Consider the following 14,930-nt stretch of genomic DNA (forward strand, 5'->3'; position numbering starts at 1 on the left):
TTTGTGTTGATCGCTGCTTTCCCCCTTTCTTTTCACCCCGTGGCCTCGGGCCAGCTCTTCTTGGTCGAAGCTCACACACGTGTCCTCCTGCCACACTCAGAGTGATGTTGCTGTGACACTGCCTTTCTTTTGCATGTGCCTCGATTTTGCTTTGACTGGGGCTTGGGATCTGACACCTTTTGGATGCTAATTAGTGCGGCGTCTTGGGCTGTGGCCTGTGGAGGCCCCCGGCTTCCAGGCGGGTGCCCCTGCTCAGCCTGTCCCGAGCTGGAAAGAGAGCAGGCGGCGCTGAGAAAGAGCAGAGAGCCTGGGGCCGTGAGCCGCGGCTTAGAGAGGATTCTGGCTGCAGAAAGCCAGACTTATGTCGTCCTACGACCCTGGATCCGAGAGTGCTTTGCCTGGAATCGCAAGGAACACAGCCTCTTTAGTGAGATATATAGCTTCATAATTAGCCCGCTGCATTTTTTCACGAGTGCTAGCATCAGCGTTCTGCGACGTGTTTTTCTGATTAACAGCTGCTTTGCAACTATTTCCTTGTGCCACCGATGACCATATTTGTCAAGGAACTCCTGACAGAGTACTGATTTCTTACTAAAAGGCAGCATTTCTGTTTGAAGAGGGTTCTCATTCTCAGCCATGCCCGCTTTTAAAGCCAGCCCTTGTTAAAACTCAAGTTGGCTTTGGTCTAACGCTTGTTAACAGCATTCTGGGTATCCATCTACTTCAGAGTCTGAGCGGAGGGACCTTTCACAGGCAATTTAATCTTCTGAGCTGTGCTTGTGCCGCCGCGCCGCCTGGGGATGGGGCTTCGGGTCCTCGAACCGGTCATTTTCTTTTGCCCTCTACTTGTGATCTCTCTGGGTTAAAAAGGACTTGACGTTGGTTGTTAGTGTTTTTAATTTTTGAATATTTTTGAATATTTTAAAATGGCTAACGAATGCTCCCATTTTAGGAGATAGGTGTGTGTAGCACATAGGAGCGCCGGAATTGGTGGCGTTCCAAGTAGGTGTCACCGAGATGATGCATCAGGTTTACGTGTCAGGTGCAAAGTGCTCAGGCTCCCTCAAAGCCCAGATTTGTGATTAGGCAGCGCGGCTCTCCCTTGCCCTCCTGCACCAGAAGTGTGCAGCGGGCGGTTTGCTAGGAGAGTGGGACCCACAGGAAGCGTTTCTTCGGTGAGGACCGTCAGGAACCTCGGATCTTCTCACCAGGGATTACTTACCCTACACAATGCATTTAACAGCACATAGTTCATCCTGGATAGCCCCTGAGTATACTGTATTCCATTGATTTATACACTTAGAGGGCCCGGTCTCTCCAACACAAATCTTGCTCAATTGGCCAATCATGTTGGACCCAAAGGTGCTTTTCGACCCGAAGACGCCCCTCTCTCGCCGGGTAGCTGGCAGTTGCTCCAGTGTTAACCATTGGGAAGATGAGGGTGTACTCCTCTTTGCACCTCTGTTTTGCCTCTAGCTTTTCTTGATAAAGCAGTGAAAATGATCAAAGTTCTCCGGGCGTGCGGATGGAGATGATGGCGGCCAGATTGTTTTGTTTTGCTTTTGAGGGGATGGAGGCAGAGGGCAGGGCCACGGGAATAGGGGTGGTGAGAAACTTTGCTTCTCTTTTCTTCTGAGTTCATCGTCTTTCATTTTTATGAGACCAGCTACCAGTAGCTGGAGGGGCACTCACTAAGAACTCTCAGCGCAAGAGGGCCAAGGAGAGCCAGTTCCATATTTGTTGTAGACTCAGCAGCAAGGCGCTCAGCAGCAGCATCAGGTGCTCAGAACCTCCCTGGCTTGCTGAACCCCCACAACCAGCGCCATCAAGTTCCTGTCCCCATTTCACATCTTTGACATTGAGGCAGAAGATTTGGCCCAAATTTGTGTAATTTAGTTGGGCACAGATATAACCCATGAACAGTCACATTCGTCTCCTAATTAGAAAATCAAAGGATCGTGCGGGACAGGCTGCAGGCACCCCTTCATGTCATCCAACAAAGTGGGAGTGTGTGCAGGCGGGCAGGGCGGGAGGAGGAAGGGTTTGGGCCTGAACGAAAAGTGCCCCACAGCCGGTAAGTGGAGGGGCGCTGCAGACCCAGTGCGCACTCGGGTCCTCAGCGCCCTGCGGTCTGTGCATCAACGGGGAAGATTTCGGGGCGTCTCTGGCCACTGCGTGTGAGTCAGAGGGCTTGTCGAAGCCTAGATTGAACAGGCTGTTCCCCACTTCTTCCCCGTTGAGTGCCAGCTCCTCTTGCGGAGGGAGGAAAGAACTGAAGAAATAATGAGTGAAAGGACGAGGAAGATCTCATGTTCACACCAGCGAGTGGCCGCATATCTGGGTATCTTTCTTATTCAGCACATTACGTTGAGGCTGTTAGTTTGGAGGCTTTATATTTTTTGCATCTGGCGTAGTGATATCCTTGCCGTTAAATATGTGATTTGCCTGTCGCCTGCATTTTCAGACAGATCAAGAGGAACATAAACAAGTCCCAAATATACTTTATGTGGGTGTTTGGCAGTATTATTTTATATGGCTTGAAATTAGCGAATGGAAACTTTAAAAGAAATTGTTCATATTTTTGCAAGTTTGAAGTGTGCCGGGACTTTGTCAAATTCCCGTTAAAATAAATACGTCAATTTCATCTCCCTTCCAAATTCATTTATCTTGCTTTTTTAAAAGGTGTTTTCTACTTTACCTGATGTTTAAATTGGATTCGCTCGTTTATGCTGTTCTTTGCTATATCCCCCACGTTTTTCTTAAATGAATTACTAATGACAGAGCACTCCATCATTCCCTCTCCACAGCCACTTTAAGGAAAGCATGGTGATCTAAACCTTTTAACCTATTAAAGATGATTTTTCCCAATTGAATCAGACCCACCACAGGTGTAATAACTAATCATTTAAACTACACCTGCTATTATGTATTTTTAAGCCATTATGCGTGTTGGATAGATGATAATTCATGTTTATTGCATTGTCCGATGGATCCGTTTTGCCTACACTAGGCTGATTAATGTATTTAAAGAAATAAGAGATGCAATTTTTAAAAAAAAATTGATGGAATGCGCCAAGCACTGCATTGAGTGCACCATTAAACCCATCAGAACTTTGCTCTCTGACCAGAAATGCATATACCAAGGACTATATTAAAAAAGCAAGGTGAAACCTGGGCGTTTTAGTGGTGGGATTCTGTTTTCCTTCTCTGTCATGGAAAATTTTGGGAGGATGAGGGAGACGCCGCTGTCTGCGGGCCCCTGAGAGGAAGGAGCTGCGTGCCTGGCATCTGCTGCTCAGACCTGCCCACCCACTGTCCCTCTGACACCTGGGCCGCACGCCTTGGGTGAGGCGCAGTCCTTCTCTCGGGTGCGGAGGTGTAGTTTCTCCCCAGGCGAAGGACGGTGATCACCCCGCCCGCCCCCCAGTGTCCGAGCTGTCCCTTTGGCGCTGGCCGTGACGGTGTGACTGTCCGTCCTCTCCTGAGCTGCCCGCGAGAGTCTTTTGTTTTTTTTTTCTTCCACCACTTCCCTTTTTCGCTTCTCCCCTTTCCCTCTCGCCCCCCTTCTCTCGCGTCTCTGCTGCTTTCTCCTCTTCCCCCCTTCCCTCGCCTGCTTCTCCCCGTTCCTCTTTCTCCCTGCTTTCCTTCCTCTCCCCGCTTTCCCAGCTCTCCATGAAAATGCATCCTTTTGGAGATGCTTGTCAGATTGTTCTTGATTTGGGTGCAGCCCAAGGTGGCCTGGGGGTGAGTTTGTTGTTTTGGGTTCTGGACGCAGCGTTGAGTTTCCCTCGCCCAGAACGCGTTGGTCATCACTGCTGTCGGTGCAGGATGGGTAGGAGGTTCGTAGGGACAGACGATGGCCCGTCTCGAGGCGCGCTGGCGTGCCTCACCCGAGAGGCCCAGTCTGGGGATCTGGGGTGTCCACGTGCCTTGGGTGAGCCCCCGCTGAGGGAGCATCAAAGGAAATGGCCCTGATGTTTCCTCTCTCCTTTCTGTTTTATCCTCGTAGCTTTTGTTACCAGAGAGGCCTGTCAGGTGTCAAGATTAAATTCATGTAGGACATGAAGAGGATGTTTGTCACTCGGGTACCGTGTGCAGTCGTGGTGCGGAGTCTCTGGCTAACTGTGACCTTGGTTTGAAGGATCTTAGCAAACTCCCCTGACTGGCGCGCTCTTAGACATGTTTTCTTTCAACAACTTAGGAGTGATCTGTAGGGCCTGTTGACTTTAGCTGTAACACGAGACTATATTATTCTTTTGGTTTTGTTGGGATGAATAGTGCCAGTCACCGAGACAGCCCCTTTGCTACCGGGGGCAGGTTGGCATTTCCCACCCGCCAGACTAGCGCCCGGATGGAGCACAGGCAGGCGGGTGCAGCCTGGTAGTTGGTGCATGTTGAGTGATGGGAAGCTGGCGCCCTCACCAACTTCCCTCCCGTTCCTCTTTGGCTTGGCCTTAGGTGGGCAGATTTCATTAGATAATATCACTAGACGTAGGTTGATCATCTCACTCTGTCAGCTTTTGGTCATGAAACCCCAAACTTTGTCCTCTGGAGACTCCTCAGAGTTTAGCTCCTCTGCATGCGAGGGCCGTGACTGCGCTGCCGCCCCTTATGTAACCCGGCAGGCTGTGTAGCGGCAGCAGGGGCTCTGCCCCTCAGCTGCTGGCAGTTAGTTGGGGAGGCGGCCTGAGCGTTAGGAGACAGTATAATTATGTCTTCAGTTATGTGGCACACACTGTGCGCATGGAGCATTTCAGAGAGCAGGAGACAGAAATGGCTCGCTTACTGAGGGAAGCCTTCGAGGCATTGTAACAGGCTGTCAGAGGGCCGTGCTGGTGTGTGCAGGGTGTGCGCCATGTTTAGACAGCCAGCGGCGGGAAAGCGCGGCCTTCTAGAAGACAGGCATAGTGTGGACGCAGGTGCGGAGACGCGGATGAGGGTGACCCAGAGGGGCCAGCTCCCAAAGAGGATGAGAAGTCGGCTTGAACAGGGAGGACAGGAGAGGGTATCGCAGGTCCTAAGAGTAAGGCTGCGGGCTGAGACCTGGTAGACTCCGCGGCAGGAAGTAGCGGAGGCAGGACCCGACGCTGGCCCTTCATACAGCTGGGCTGTAAAGTTGACCACGGCGGTGGGCTTATTTCTGTGACCCTGGTGTAAACTTGTAGGCTTCTCTTAACGTGGACACGCCACCTATTGAAGTTTACTTTCTTGCTTGTTTTCTCTCTCCCACCAGATTGCCACAGCAGTGAAGTTTCTCCAGAATTCCCGGGTCCGCCAGAGCCCGCTTGCAACCAGGAGAGCATTCCTTAAGAAGAAAGGTACGGCTTCCTCTGGCCCGAGAGGGCCTGCAGAGTGGGCAGGACGGGCAGAGGGCCACCACCGCCTTGATGACTGGGGTGGGGGGGCTGAGGGGAGCTGCCGAGCTGCCCCCGGGGGCGCCTGGCGAGCCCGTTGCAGCTCGGCTGGGAGAGCCGGCCACCAGGTCTGGGCCCGCGCAGCAGCAGGGCCCGCCGGGTGAGTTCTCTGCTTTCCAGGCCCTCTGAGGATGATGCTGGCTGCGAGTGATGGCTTTAGGTGGGAGGTCAGCCGCCTCAGTAACGAATGAGGAAGGACGGGGTGGGGGGGGGGGGATGAGACGGCTGAACAGGTCAGGTTAGGGTCAAGCTCGGGGTCAGTCTGATTTACGGATTGAAGTGGTAAATTACTGGTTTTATGGTATTTCTGCAAGCAGGGATTAAATGGATCTTGACAAATTCAATATTCTCCAAAGCAGAATCTATTCTGGTACTGTAGAAATTTAAGCTGTTTCTCTATTTTTGTAAAATATGAAAAAGACTCTAAAACAAGAAATCTGGCTTTTCATTCTTAGAACACTTCATTTTCTAGAACTCTAGGAAGTTGTTTATAGGCCCTTACACATGATGAGGGAGGAAGGTTGAGCCCCCCCACCCCCCAATTATTTTTCCTTCAGGAGTGGGAACATCAGCCTGAGAATATTCTGCGTTTTGGAGTCTGCGTCATTTGTGGCTGGAATGGGCATGGGTGGTCTTGTGGGCTCCCCAGGTCTGCTCCATGGTATCCCACCAAAACTGTGTGTCCTGGTGCCCAGGGCTGCCCTGGCGGGGTGTGGGCAGAGCAAGCCGTGCGTGCCACTCACAGGCAGCTGTGTGAGAGCACCTCCAGGCCGGCCCCGTGGCTGGGTTGGTGAGGGGCACTGAGTGCTGGCTGCCGGCCTCCAGCTGGCCCCCCATCAGTAGCAGATTATTAAAATTTGGAGTGCGTTGGCTGGCCTCTCCACTCGCAAGCATCGTGCCATAAAAGAGTTTTTCCTTGAAATATGTGTACCTATGGGGAGTAATTAATCATAAAAGCTTGGGGATTTCAGCTCTCTCATCAAAGCACTGGAGCTGGGGAAAGCTGAGCCTAAAAGCTGTGCTGATTACCCGGGGTAACCTGAGACAAAATCTATGGTTGCCGAGAGATCCTTCGCCCGGCATATTGTGCAATATTATAACCGCCTGATCTTCTCTTCCACTGACAATGACCAGTTATTCCTCATTTTCTCTCAAACGCAGCTGGGTTAGAATTTCATTTGCAGAAGGTATTTAGAGCAATTTAGAGACAAATGTCTCTGGTGTTTGCTCGGCACATCCCCACCGCAGGCTTTGCTGAGCAGTTTTAGTATCAGGAGCTCCATCTAATCTGTTTAATTTTAATAAATCCCTGACTGGGAGAGGAGAGGAGAAGAAAGAGAGAGAGAAACTCTGGACCAAATAATACTTCTTTTGAGTTAGTTGGCTAATAATTGCTGTAGAGCAGAAACTGTTTTTGTGCCATTATTTGTGCTCTTGAAAAAATACCCAGCCCATTCATTCACTCCCATCCGAGCGAGCGTTCACCCCGCGCCGTGCTCTGTGCCGGCCCTGGGGATCGAGTGGAGAGCAGGACGGGCAAAACCCCTGCCCTCGAGGAGCTTATGTTCTCTTGGGGAAGGCAGGCGGTTCACAAAAGTAAAACACGTGCCACGTGGGCTGGAGTGCCATGGAGAAAGGTGAAGCTGTGTGGGGGTGAGGATCCCTGGTATTGGGGTGTCGGCGCGGGGGTGGAGTGCACTTTTGAACAAGCAGGTAGAGCTTGTCTCTCGGAGAGGGTGCCGTGAGAGCCGGGGCCTGCGGGAGATGAGTGGGGGCTGGCGTGAGTGGACTTGTGCCCGGCATATGGGCAGGATGACCCCCACTGTGGGGCAGCGTTTGGGGGAATTTTAGGCAGTGGGTGCCTTGAGAGGCGCGCCCCCTCCGTGCTCTGAAAGAACCACAGGCGTTAACCTCACAGTTAAGCGCGGGAGTCTCTGGACTTAATCACCCATCTCCATTATCCTCTGAAACGCTGCTCAGTCAGTCATTATCCATTTCCGAGTTGAATCCCAACAGGGTGAGTTTTGGCAGGACCTTATCTGGGCAGAGGATTCCAGGGTTTGATCGGCGTCTGGGGAAGCAGAGCCCCTTCGTGGATTTAAACTTCACTTTTGAAATTTCCGGCCGTTCTGCGGGTCCGGTGTGCACCGCCAGCTTGTCTTGGCACTGTCTCTGGTGGGATGAGGCAGGAGGGGCTGGAGCGGAGAAGTGGCATCCACCCATCCCTAAAGCGGTGGGAAGGCAGGCGAGCTGGCTGGCTGGTCTCGGAGCGCGTGGGAGAGGAGGGCCCGGGTGCTGGCACCCTCACGTGCCTCCCGCAGGACGGCGCGGCGGGGCTGGAGCCCGGCTCTTCCTAGCAGATGTCACTTCAGGGAATTGCAGTGCAGCACTGACTTGAATTATAATCTTGACTTTCTTTTTTTTAATAAACATCTCTTTCCTGAAAAGGCAAATCCAATTTTGTTTTTCTTTTAATATTATTTAATATTTAATATAGAAATTGAGGTCCCTGTAGTGCATGTCAGTTCAGTAGAAAATGAGGGTTACTTTAGGCGTATCAGCTGAGTTTGTTTTATTGGGAAACCACAGCCGCGAGCGGGGGCTACGTCCTGCTCTGCTGCTGACAGTTCTATGTCCGGCTGGGGAGACCGGGGCTGGTGGGGGGGGGGGCAGCGGGGAGCGAGGGGAACCCGGACGGAAGGGCATCGGTTTCCAAAGGTCTTTTGTGTTTTGTTGTTGTTTTGAGATGGCTTTTGGATGCTTTAAAGTCTGAATGTGAAGTCATTAATGAGAAACATGAAGTTATTAGAATCATTTATCATTTTCCTTGAAGTTTGTACTGCCTTTTGTGTAATTTACAACATTTCTTTCTTTTACTGGGAATTTTTTAGATGAAAGAGAAAAGCAGCTGCTCACCTTCAGAATACTCAAATAAATGTTTTTGTTTTCCTTCCCGACCGCTTGGTTCTGCAGATGACATGTCAGCTGCAGAGTCAGCCACACATGGAGGTAGCCTGAGCGCGCATGGGGCGTAGCCCACATAGGACTGGTCGCAATGGTAGTGGCCTCAGCTCCGGCAGGCCTCAGATCCGGGCCTGGAGCAGGCTGTGCTTCTGGAGGTCATTGTAACTTTGAAACAGCAGTTCAGTCGTCCAGGAAGTCAGTGGCTCGGACATCACTGTCAGTAGGCCTCTGTTGCCTTGACACCCTCTCCCACCACAGAAGCAGGAGGTGGTTTGCCCAACTTGCATGGCAGGTGGGGTGTAAGGTGGGCACAAGGGAGGCCTGTTTGTGGAGGACCAAGGCCGAGGTGAGGTGGGGCGAGGATGAGTAATCTGTTAGCTTATTCTAAGGGGTCTGTTGCCAGGCAGGCTTCTGAGAAGAAAAAAAGATGAGCATCTTGCGTTTTTCTATATAATCTCGCATGCGAGGCCCGGGTGTGGGCCGACGCCAGGGCCTCTCGTGTCCTTCTCAGGCTATGAGCAGAGGACTGTGTTCTCGGTCTTGTAATAAGCAGGCCAGAGGGCAAGGAAAACTAAACAAAACTCCACCACTCTTTCTGATTCTAAAAGGTGAAACCAGATCTTATCTTTTTCTGTTCCTGGAAGCGGAACCCCCAGTAGCAAAACGGCCTCCTTGCTGGAAATGAACTTGAGGAAGAAACTTGATGGTCTCAACCTTGGTTGTGGGGTCGAGGTGAGGGGCTTCTCTCACTGGAGTATTTTAAGGGGGAGTAAATTCTTATACAGATTTCAATTTAACTCTCTTCTATTACTTTTCTTTTTTATCATTTACGTCCATTTCATGAGGTAGTTTGCATGTCCTTGAATGGAATCTCGTTACCATGAAAGCTTTTTTAGCATTGATTTCATAACAGTCTTAATTTAATAGCTCCGTCATTACTGAGAAGCTCTGGGAGTGGGGCCCTGACTTTCCAGGTCACTGACCTTTTAATTACAAACCTTGTTCTGATGGCCAGGTTATCGACTGGACAGCTCCCAGCTTGTGCCCCCAGGATGAAAACGAAAATAACCGTTTCCTCCCCCATCTCCAGGAAAAAAAAACAAAACTGTAACCTCATGTGTTTCTAAAATTAATTTTCTCCTTCAGCTTTACTTTATAATTAATTCTTTAATGTGGCTTATGAAGCCGGCCATCTTTATGTAACGTGGCTTTTTCTAGATCCTGGGTCCAGCAGATAGCTGGGCCGGCATGGGGGTGAGGAAGGGAAACAGAGACCTTGCCAGCTGCCACCCCAGCTTCACTGTGGCCCATTTCCTCATCCCAGAAGCTCCTGCAGCTGAGCTGGAAGGAGCAGCCTCGGCGCTGCGGGGGGCTGTCTGGCCCTTCTGACTCTTTATTAACGAGACGTGGCTCATGGCTCGAGGTTTAGGTTCATCCCTCTATTCGTTGGAGCGAGGAGCCTGTGCAGCGTGGACATATCTAAAAAACACGCCTGTTCCGAGACCAGACGGGAGCTGGGTGCGTGCCTATTGTGTCTCCGCGCTGTTACGGGCTCTGCTCTGCCCTGAGCGTCAGCGGAGTAGGTTCATCTGGGATGTCTCACTGACAGCGAGGAGGAAAAGGAGGACAGGGCACGGATGGTGAGGAGGGTGGCCATCAGGTCCGCTTTGCCCGGGACCGTACTAGTTTTTTGACACTGGAATCCCTCTGTCCTGGGTAGCCCTGCAGGTCCGGGCGAGCGGGTCACTCCAGCAGCACGGGCCTTACTCAGGGGGACGTGCTACAAAGAGGGACAAAATGGAAATGTGTTGAGGAGCCAAGAAAGAAGGCAAAGTGAGGCGAGCCCGCTGGCCATCCATCCCCCGAGAGACCTGCTGGCAGCAGATGGCTTCTTCCTCAAACCCAGCCTGCTGTTCCTGCCCGGGCCCTGCCCTGGCGTGGGCCCAGCACAGAGAGCCTCTGGGGGCGGAAGGCCGTGCCCTGCAGGTGAGCGAGGGGCGGCCGGTGCCAGCGCAGACAGGGCTGCGTGCGGGGCTGGGGCTCGTTCTGAGAATGATTGAGCTCCTCCATCCATCTGCCGCGCACGGACGTCTCCTTCCTGCCAGGCCCGCATCTGCATATCCGTCACCTGCTGTTCTGGACCAGCCTATTCATCACACTGACTGGTGTCCCCCCATCAATTTTCCTGCTCCCCTTGTTATCCAAACTTGTCTTGACTCCACAGATTTCTCTCTGCATCCAGGATGAGTGCTGCGCAGCTAGGCCAGTGAGCGCCGTGGAGGCAGGACATGATCGCTCCCCCTTCAGAAGGGGAGCCCGTCGCATTTGCTCCCCCGAGAAGGCTGAGTCAAACCATTCCCACACTTCACCCACGATGGGGGACAGTGATAAGAGAGGAGCTTGGGGTGGGGGTGGGGGTAAGCTCTTAGATTTATCCATTTGCTTTGAGATGTTCCCCTGGAAACAAAGAAGGAGTCTTTTTCTGAGATTTGCGTGCCTGCGGAGTGCTGCCGGGCCGTGTGCGGTAGCAGCATCTTCAGAGTTTCTCTGTTTTCTTTTTGGAATGGTGAGATACATACGAAACCTGCAAAGAAGGCTGCGCGGTGAGAGGCGCCTTCCTCCCATCACCCCTGTTCCCTGTGCTCTTTCCCAGAGGACGCAGTGCTTATTCTTGTGAGTCACTTCCCAGGTTCTCTGTCCATGTAAAAAGCATGTTAACACTCTCACTCTCCCCCACAGACACACACACACACACACACACACACACACACACACACATTTTAAATTCATTGCCTTCTGCCTGACCAGTTAGCTCAGTAGTCCTTCCCCATCAACACCTAAGACTTGCTGCATTCTCTCCGGTGCCAGTGTTACTGCATCACATGCACGCGCCCTGCATGCCCAGCGGACCCCCTTGTGTGGACATGGCGGGGCAGGTGTTTGTAGGGCGCTGTGCTCAAGTGGGAGCATTTTCGCATAGGTTGGCAGGCTGGGCCTATTTTTCTTGCTTAAAATTCGAAGAGATTATGTCCCCCTCCCCCAAAGAATATAAAACTGCTTTCAAATACAAGCGTGAATAAAGGTGGACAGAAACTGATAAAAGAAGAGAGACCGTGTAAGAAGTTAATAGTAACACTGAGCCCGGGTTTGGATTCCGAGTGGACATTCTGTTCATTGGCTCCATGAAAAATGTTTTCTTTTCAAAAGGATCCTCTTTTAACCCATTTTTTAATGTGAAAGGGACTCATGAATTTAATTTTTTATCCAAAGTATAGATTCAAGTAAATGGAAAGCTTCAGGAACTTGTAGTTTAGGGTCTGTTTTCAAATGAAGTCTGTGGGAAGTTTTCTGGGTCTTAGGCAATGAGTGGGTGCTCAGCTCCTTTTCAGCACCTGTTGCATGTGGGGATTATTACATCAGGCATTTCTTTGAAAAAACAAACAAGAACAAAAAAAACCCGAGGTGTCTGTCTCTCATAAGATGAGGGGTTCCTGGAAGGGGGTAGGAAGGGACGTGTGTGTTGTCGGCTATGTCTGCTTCTGTCCGTGAAACACAGCAGCCTCTCAGAAGGCTGCAGGATCAGACCGGGGGGGGGGGGGGAGCTGGAATGAAGCCCACTAGGCTGGGACTCCTCCAGGCAGGGACCCCACGCCTGGTTCTCCAGCCTCCTTAGCATCGCCTGCCTGGGGCAGCGAATGAGAGGTTAGGTGGCTGATGACCACAATTTACAGAAACGCTTCAAAAGAAGCCCCGTGTTTAAGTCTGTGGTCTATTTATTTGTTCACACCTGGTATTCATGTCAAGTTGTTTCAGCATGGCTAACCCAGATGCCTTTCCCAACCTGAGTACAGTGTTTGCACATAGTTCTTTTTGTCTTCAGTCTTATGGTAGCCAGTGAAAACACTTCTGAAGTTACTTAGGTCAGCAGATCTGTTTTGACCTAGACATTGAAGGAGCAGTGGCTGTGGATGGTCAGAGAGAGCAGAAAGGGCATTGTTAGGGGAGGGAGGCTCGTGCAGAGACATATGTGCAATTAGCAGGATTGGCCCGTGGGGTCTGCAGAAAAGAAAATTGAGGTCGGTGAGATGTGCAGTGAGGGAGGAGCCGGCCTTAGGACTCAGTATTATAAAAAAAAAAAACATCAGCAGCACCCCTTGAACCAGTTGAAATTATGCAAAAACTCTGAGGAAGTTTACTGTGGGCTCTGTGTATAAGCTGAATTGACCTGGCAACAGTAAACCAGCTACAAAGAAGGTTCTGCTGAAACCATGATTAGGTGCGGGGCTTCTGGCCTGGGTTGGTGGGAGTAGATGTGGAAATAGAGGCGGCAGCATGTTTATGTAGAGGATTTACTGGTTTACAAAACACATACATCAGTTAATTTCTTCCTCACTGTAATTTTTGTAGTCATCAGGCAAATGCGTATTTGTTCAATTAATGAACTAATATGTGACTTGATGAGTCTCCCACTTTACAGATGAGGAAACTGAGGCTCAGAAAAACTAAGTAGCACAAATAGAACTGGTGAAGTAGAACTAGAGCCAGGTCTTCTGATTACATTTGTTGAACTATACCACGTACTCTGGAAGGAAGGGCAGGACCTGAGACATAGGAGGAGAAAGTGAGCTGTGCTCAGTAGCAGATGGGGCGAGGGAGGCAGGACTGAAGATATCTCTCAGGTTGATTGTGTTAAGCAGCTTTATTGAGGTTCTGTGGACATACAGTGACCATCCGTATTTTGTTTGTACATTTTTCTGACGTGTGTACCTGTGAAAACTTCACTACCATCAGGGTAATGAACATACACCAGTCACCCCAAATGTTTCCTTGTGCCCCTTTACATTTCCTTCTTCTGGCTTCCCCTGTGACCCTCCCCACAACACACACACCCTGGTTCCCAGGCAAGCCTTTTCTTTCTTTCACTATAGATGAGCTTGCATTTTCTAGAAGTTTATGTAAATGAAACTGTACCCATTTTTGTTTGGGGGTTTTCTGCTCATTCTTATTTTGAGATTCGTCTCAGTCGTCCTGTGTGTTAGTGGTTTATTCCTTTTTATTGCTGAATAGTATTCCCTTGTTTGGCTATCGTGCAACTTGTTTATCCATTACCCTGTTGATGGACGTTTGGGTTGTTTCCAGTTTTTACCTTTTAAACAGGAAACTACCAAGACTATTTGTCTGCATCTTGTTAGGGATTTATAATTCCTTTTCTCGCTGGCAGATAACGAGGGTTATAGAATGTCTGGAACATATTGTAAGTGTAGGTTTAACTTTTTAAGGAACGTCCAGACGTAAGCTTGGAGAACAGAAAGATGCAGGTGTTATATTTTCACTTATCCAGGAGTAAAACCACATGAATTTGGGCCCCTTCATAAGAGCAACTTAATAATGGATGGAGTTTGGGAGCCTGTGGTGCATAGACTGCCTGGCTCCAGTCCCAGCCTGCGACTTCTACCTGCAGGGCGCTGGGTGCGATGCTAACCCCCATCTCCATAAAATGGGGTTAGTGATAGTCTTTACAGCAAAAGGTTTGTGTAAGAATTAAGTGAAAATGATGTAAAAAGTAAATGCCTGACACTAAAATAAGGACGTGATTGATGACGGCAGTGATCAACAGTACACACCGTCTACAGATAGGTTCTTAATGGGCTACAGAATGTAAATGATATGTAAAGTTTGCTGTAATGATATGTAGAAAGATAAACTTGGTGTATCGTAAAAATTCTTGTAGCAGGAACCTCTAGGAATTCAGAGCAGCGAGGGAGGTAATGCAGGCACCTCTGGACTAGCTGGAGCACTGGAGTCAAGGAAGGCCCCAGGAGTGCCTCCGGAATCTGGAAGCACTGGCTGACCAGGGGAGCTGCTTGCTGTGATCCTGGTCAGGAGAGCGGGGACTGCGGAGGTGACCATGGGAACTCTCACTCCCGTAACTCCAGGGACCAGGAAGTCACTACTGCCAGTGCTGCAGTGTGTTCTGACATTGGGGAAAAATGTGACAGGATTCTGGAATGTGAACTTGGCTTCCCCCTCTGTCAGGATTGCTTCCTGACCCCCATGGAGTTGGAGGCTGGAGAGTGGTCTCTACAATAGGAAACCCCGGTGCTTGCAGATCTGCTGTGTTTACAATGACCAGCAGCAGCCAGGACAGGTTTTTTGCCTCGTTTCTACTTTCCTGATCACCTGCAAGTGCCCTGAACTCCCCACCCGGAGCTCTGGCTGCTGCCAAGGAGGCTGGGAAGTGTAGCCTTTAGCTGTCCGGCTCACCAATCCAGGAAGGCCCACCGGAAGAGGTGGAGTGGAGGCTGAGTGCTAACAGAGGAATCCACAGAAAGAGAAGATTCACACCTACAACAGTTATGCCCCCAAACAGGGTTCAGGCACATTTATATAACAGGCCTCAATCCTCGAGGGCTCAACGGGGGAATTTTCAAACCATCTAGACAAACAGCCCACAAAAAAAGGGAAGTGTTTATTCTGCCCCAAGCCATGTTAATTTAAATAAAAAGTCAGCCGAAAGAGTTGATTGTTTCAGTCTGTAAGCAGGTGGCAGTG

At 50.4% G+C, this 14,930-nt stretch overlaps 1 protein-coding gene across 1 annotated transcript in view; it reads left to right on the top strand.

The window, feature by feature from the left end:
- The window catches only part of PEX14 (peroxisomal biogenesis factor 14), a 111,624-nt gene that overhangs the window by 42,217 nt on the left and 54,477 nt on the right, over positions 1 to 14,930 (top strand). The window contains exon 3 of the mRNA XM_037501102.2: positions 5,234 to 5,318. Coding sequence (XP_037356999.1) covers positions 5,234 to 5,318 — 85 coding nt within the window. The remainder of the gene's footprint in view (positions 1 to 5,233; positions 5,319 to 14,930) is intronic.

Source organism: Talpa occidentalis, unplaced genomic scaffold, assembly GCF_014898055.3.
Source record: "Talpa occidentalis isolate TD23 unplaced genomic scaffold, MPIMG_talOcc4v2.1 talOcc4.9, whole genome shotgun sequence".
Taxonomy (NCBI): domain Eukaryota; kingdom Metazoa; phylum Chordata; class Mammalia; order Eulipotyphla; family Talpidae; genus Talpa; species Talpa occidentalis.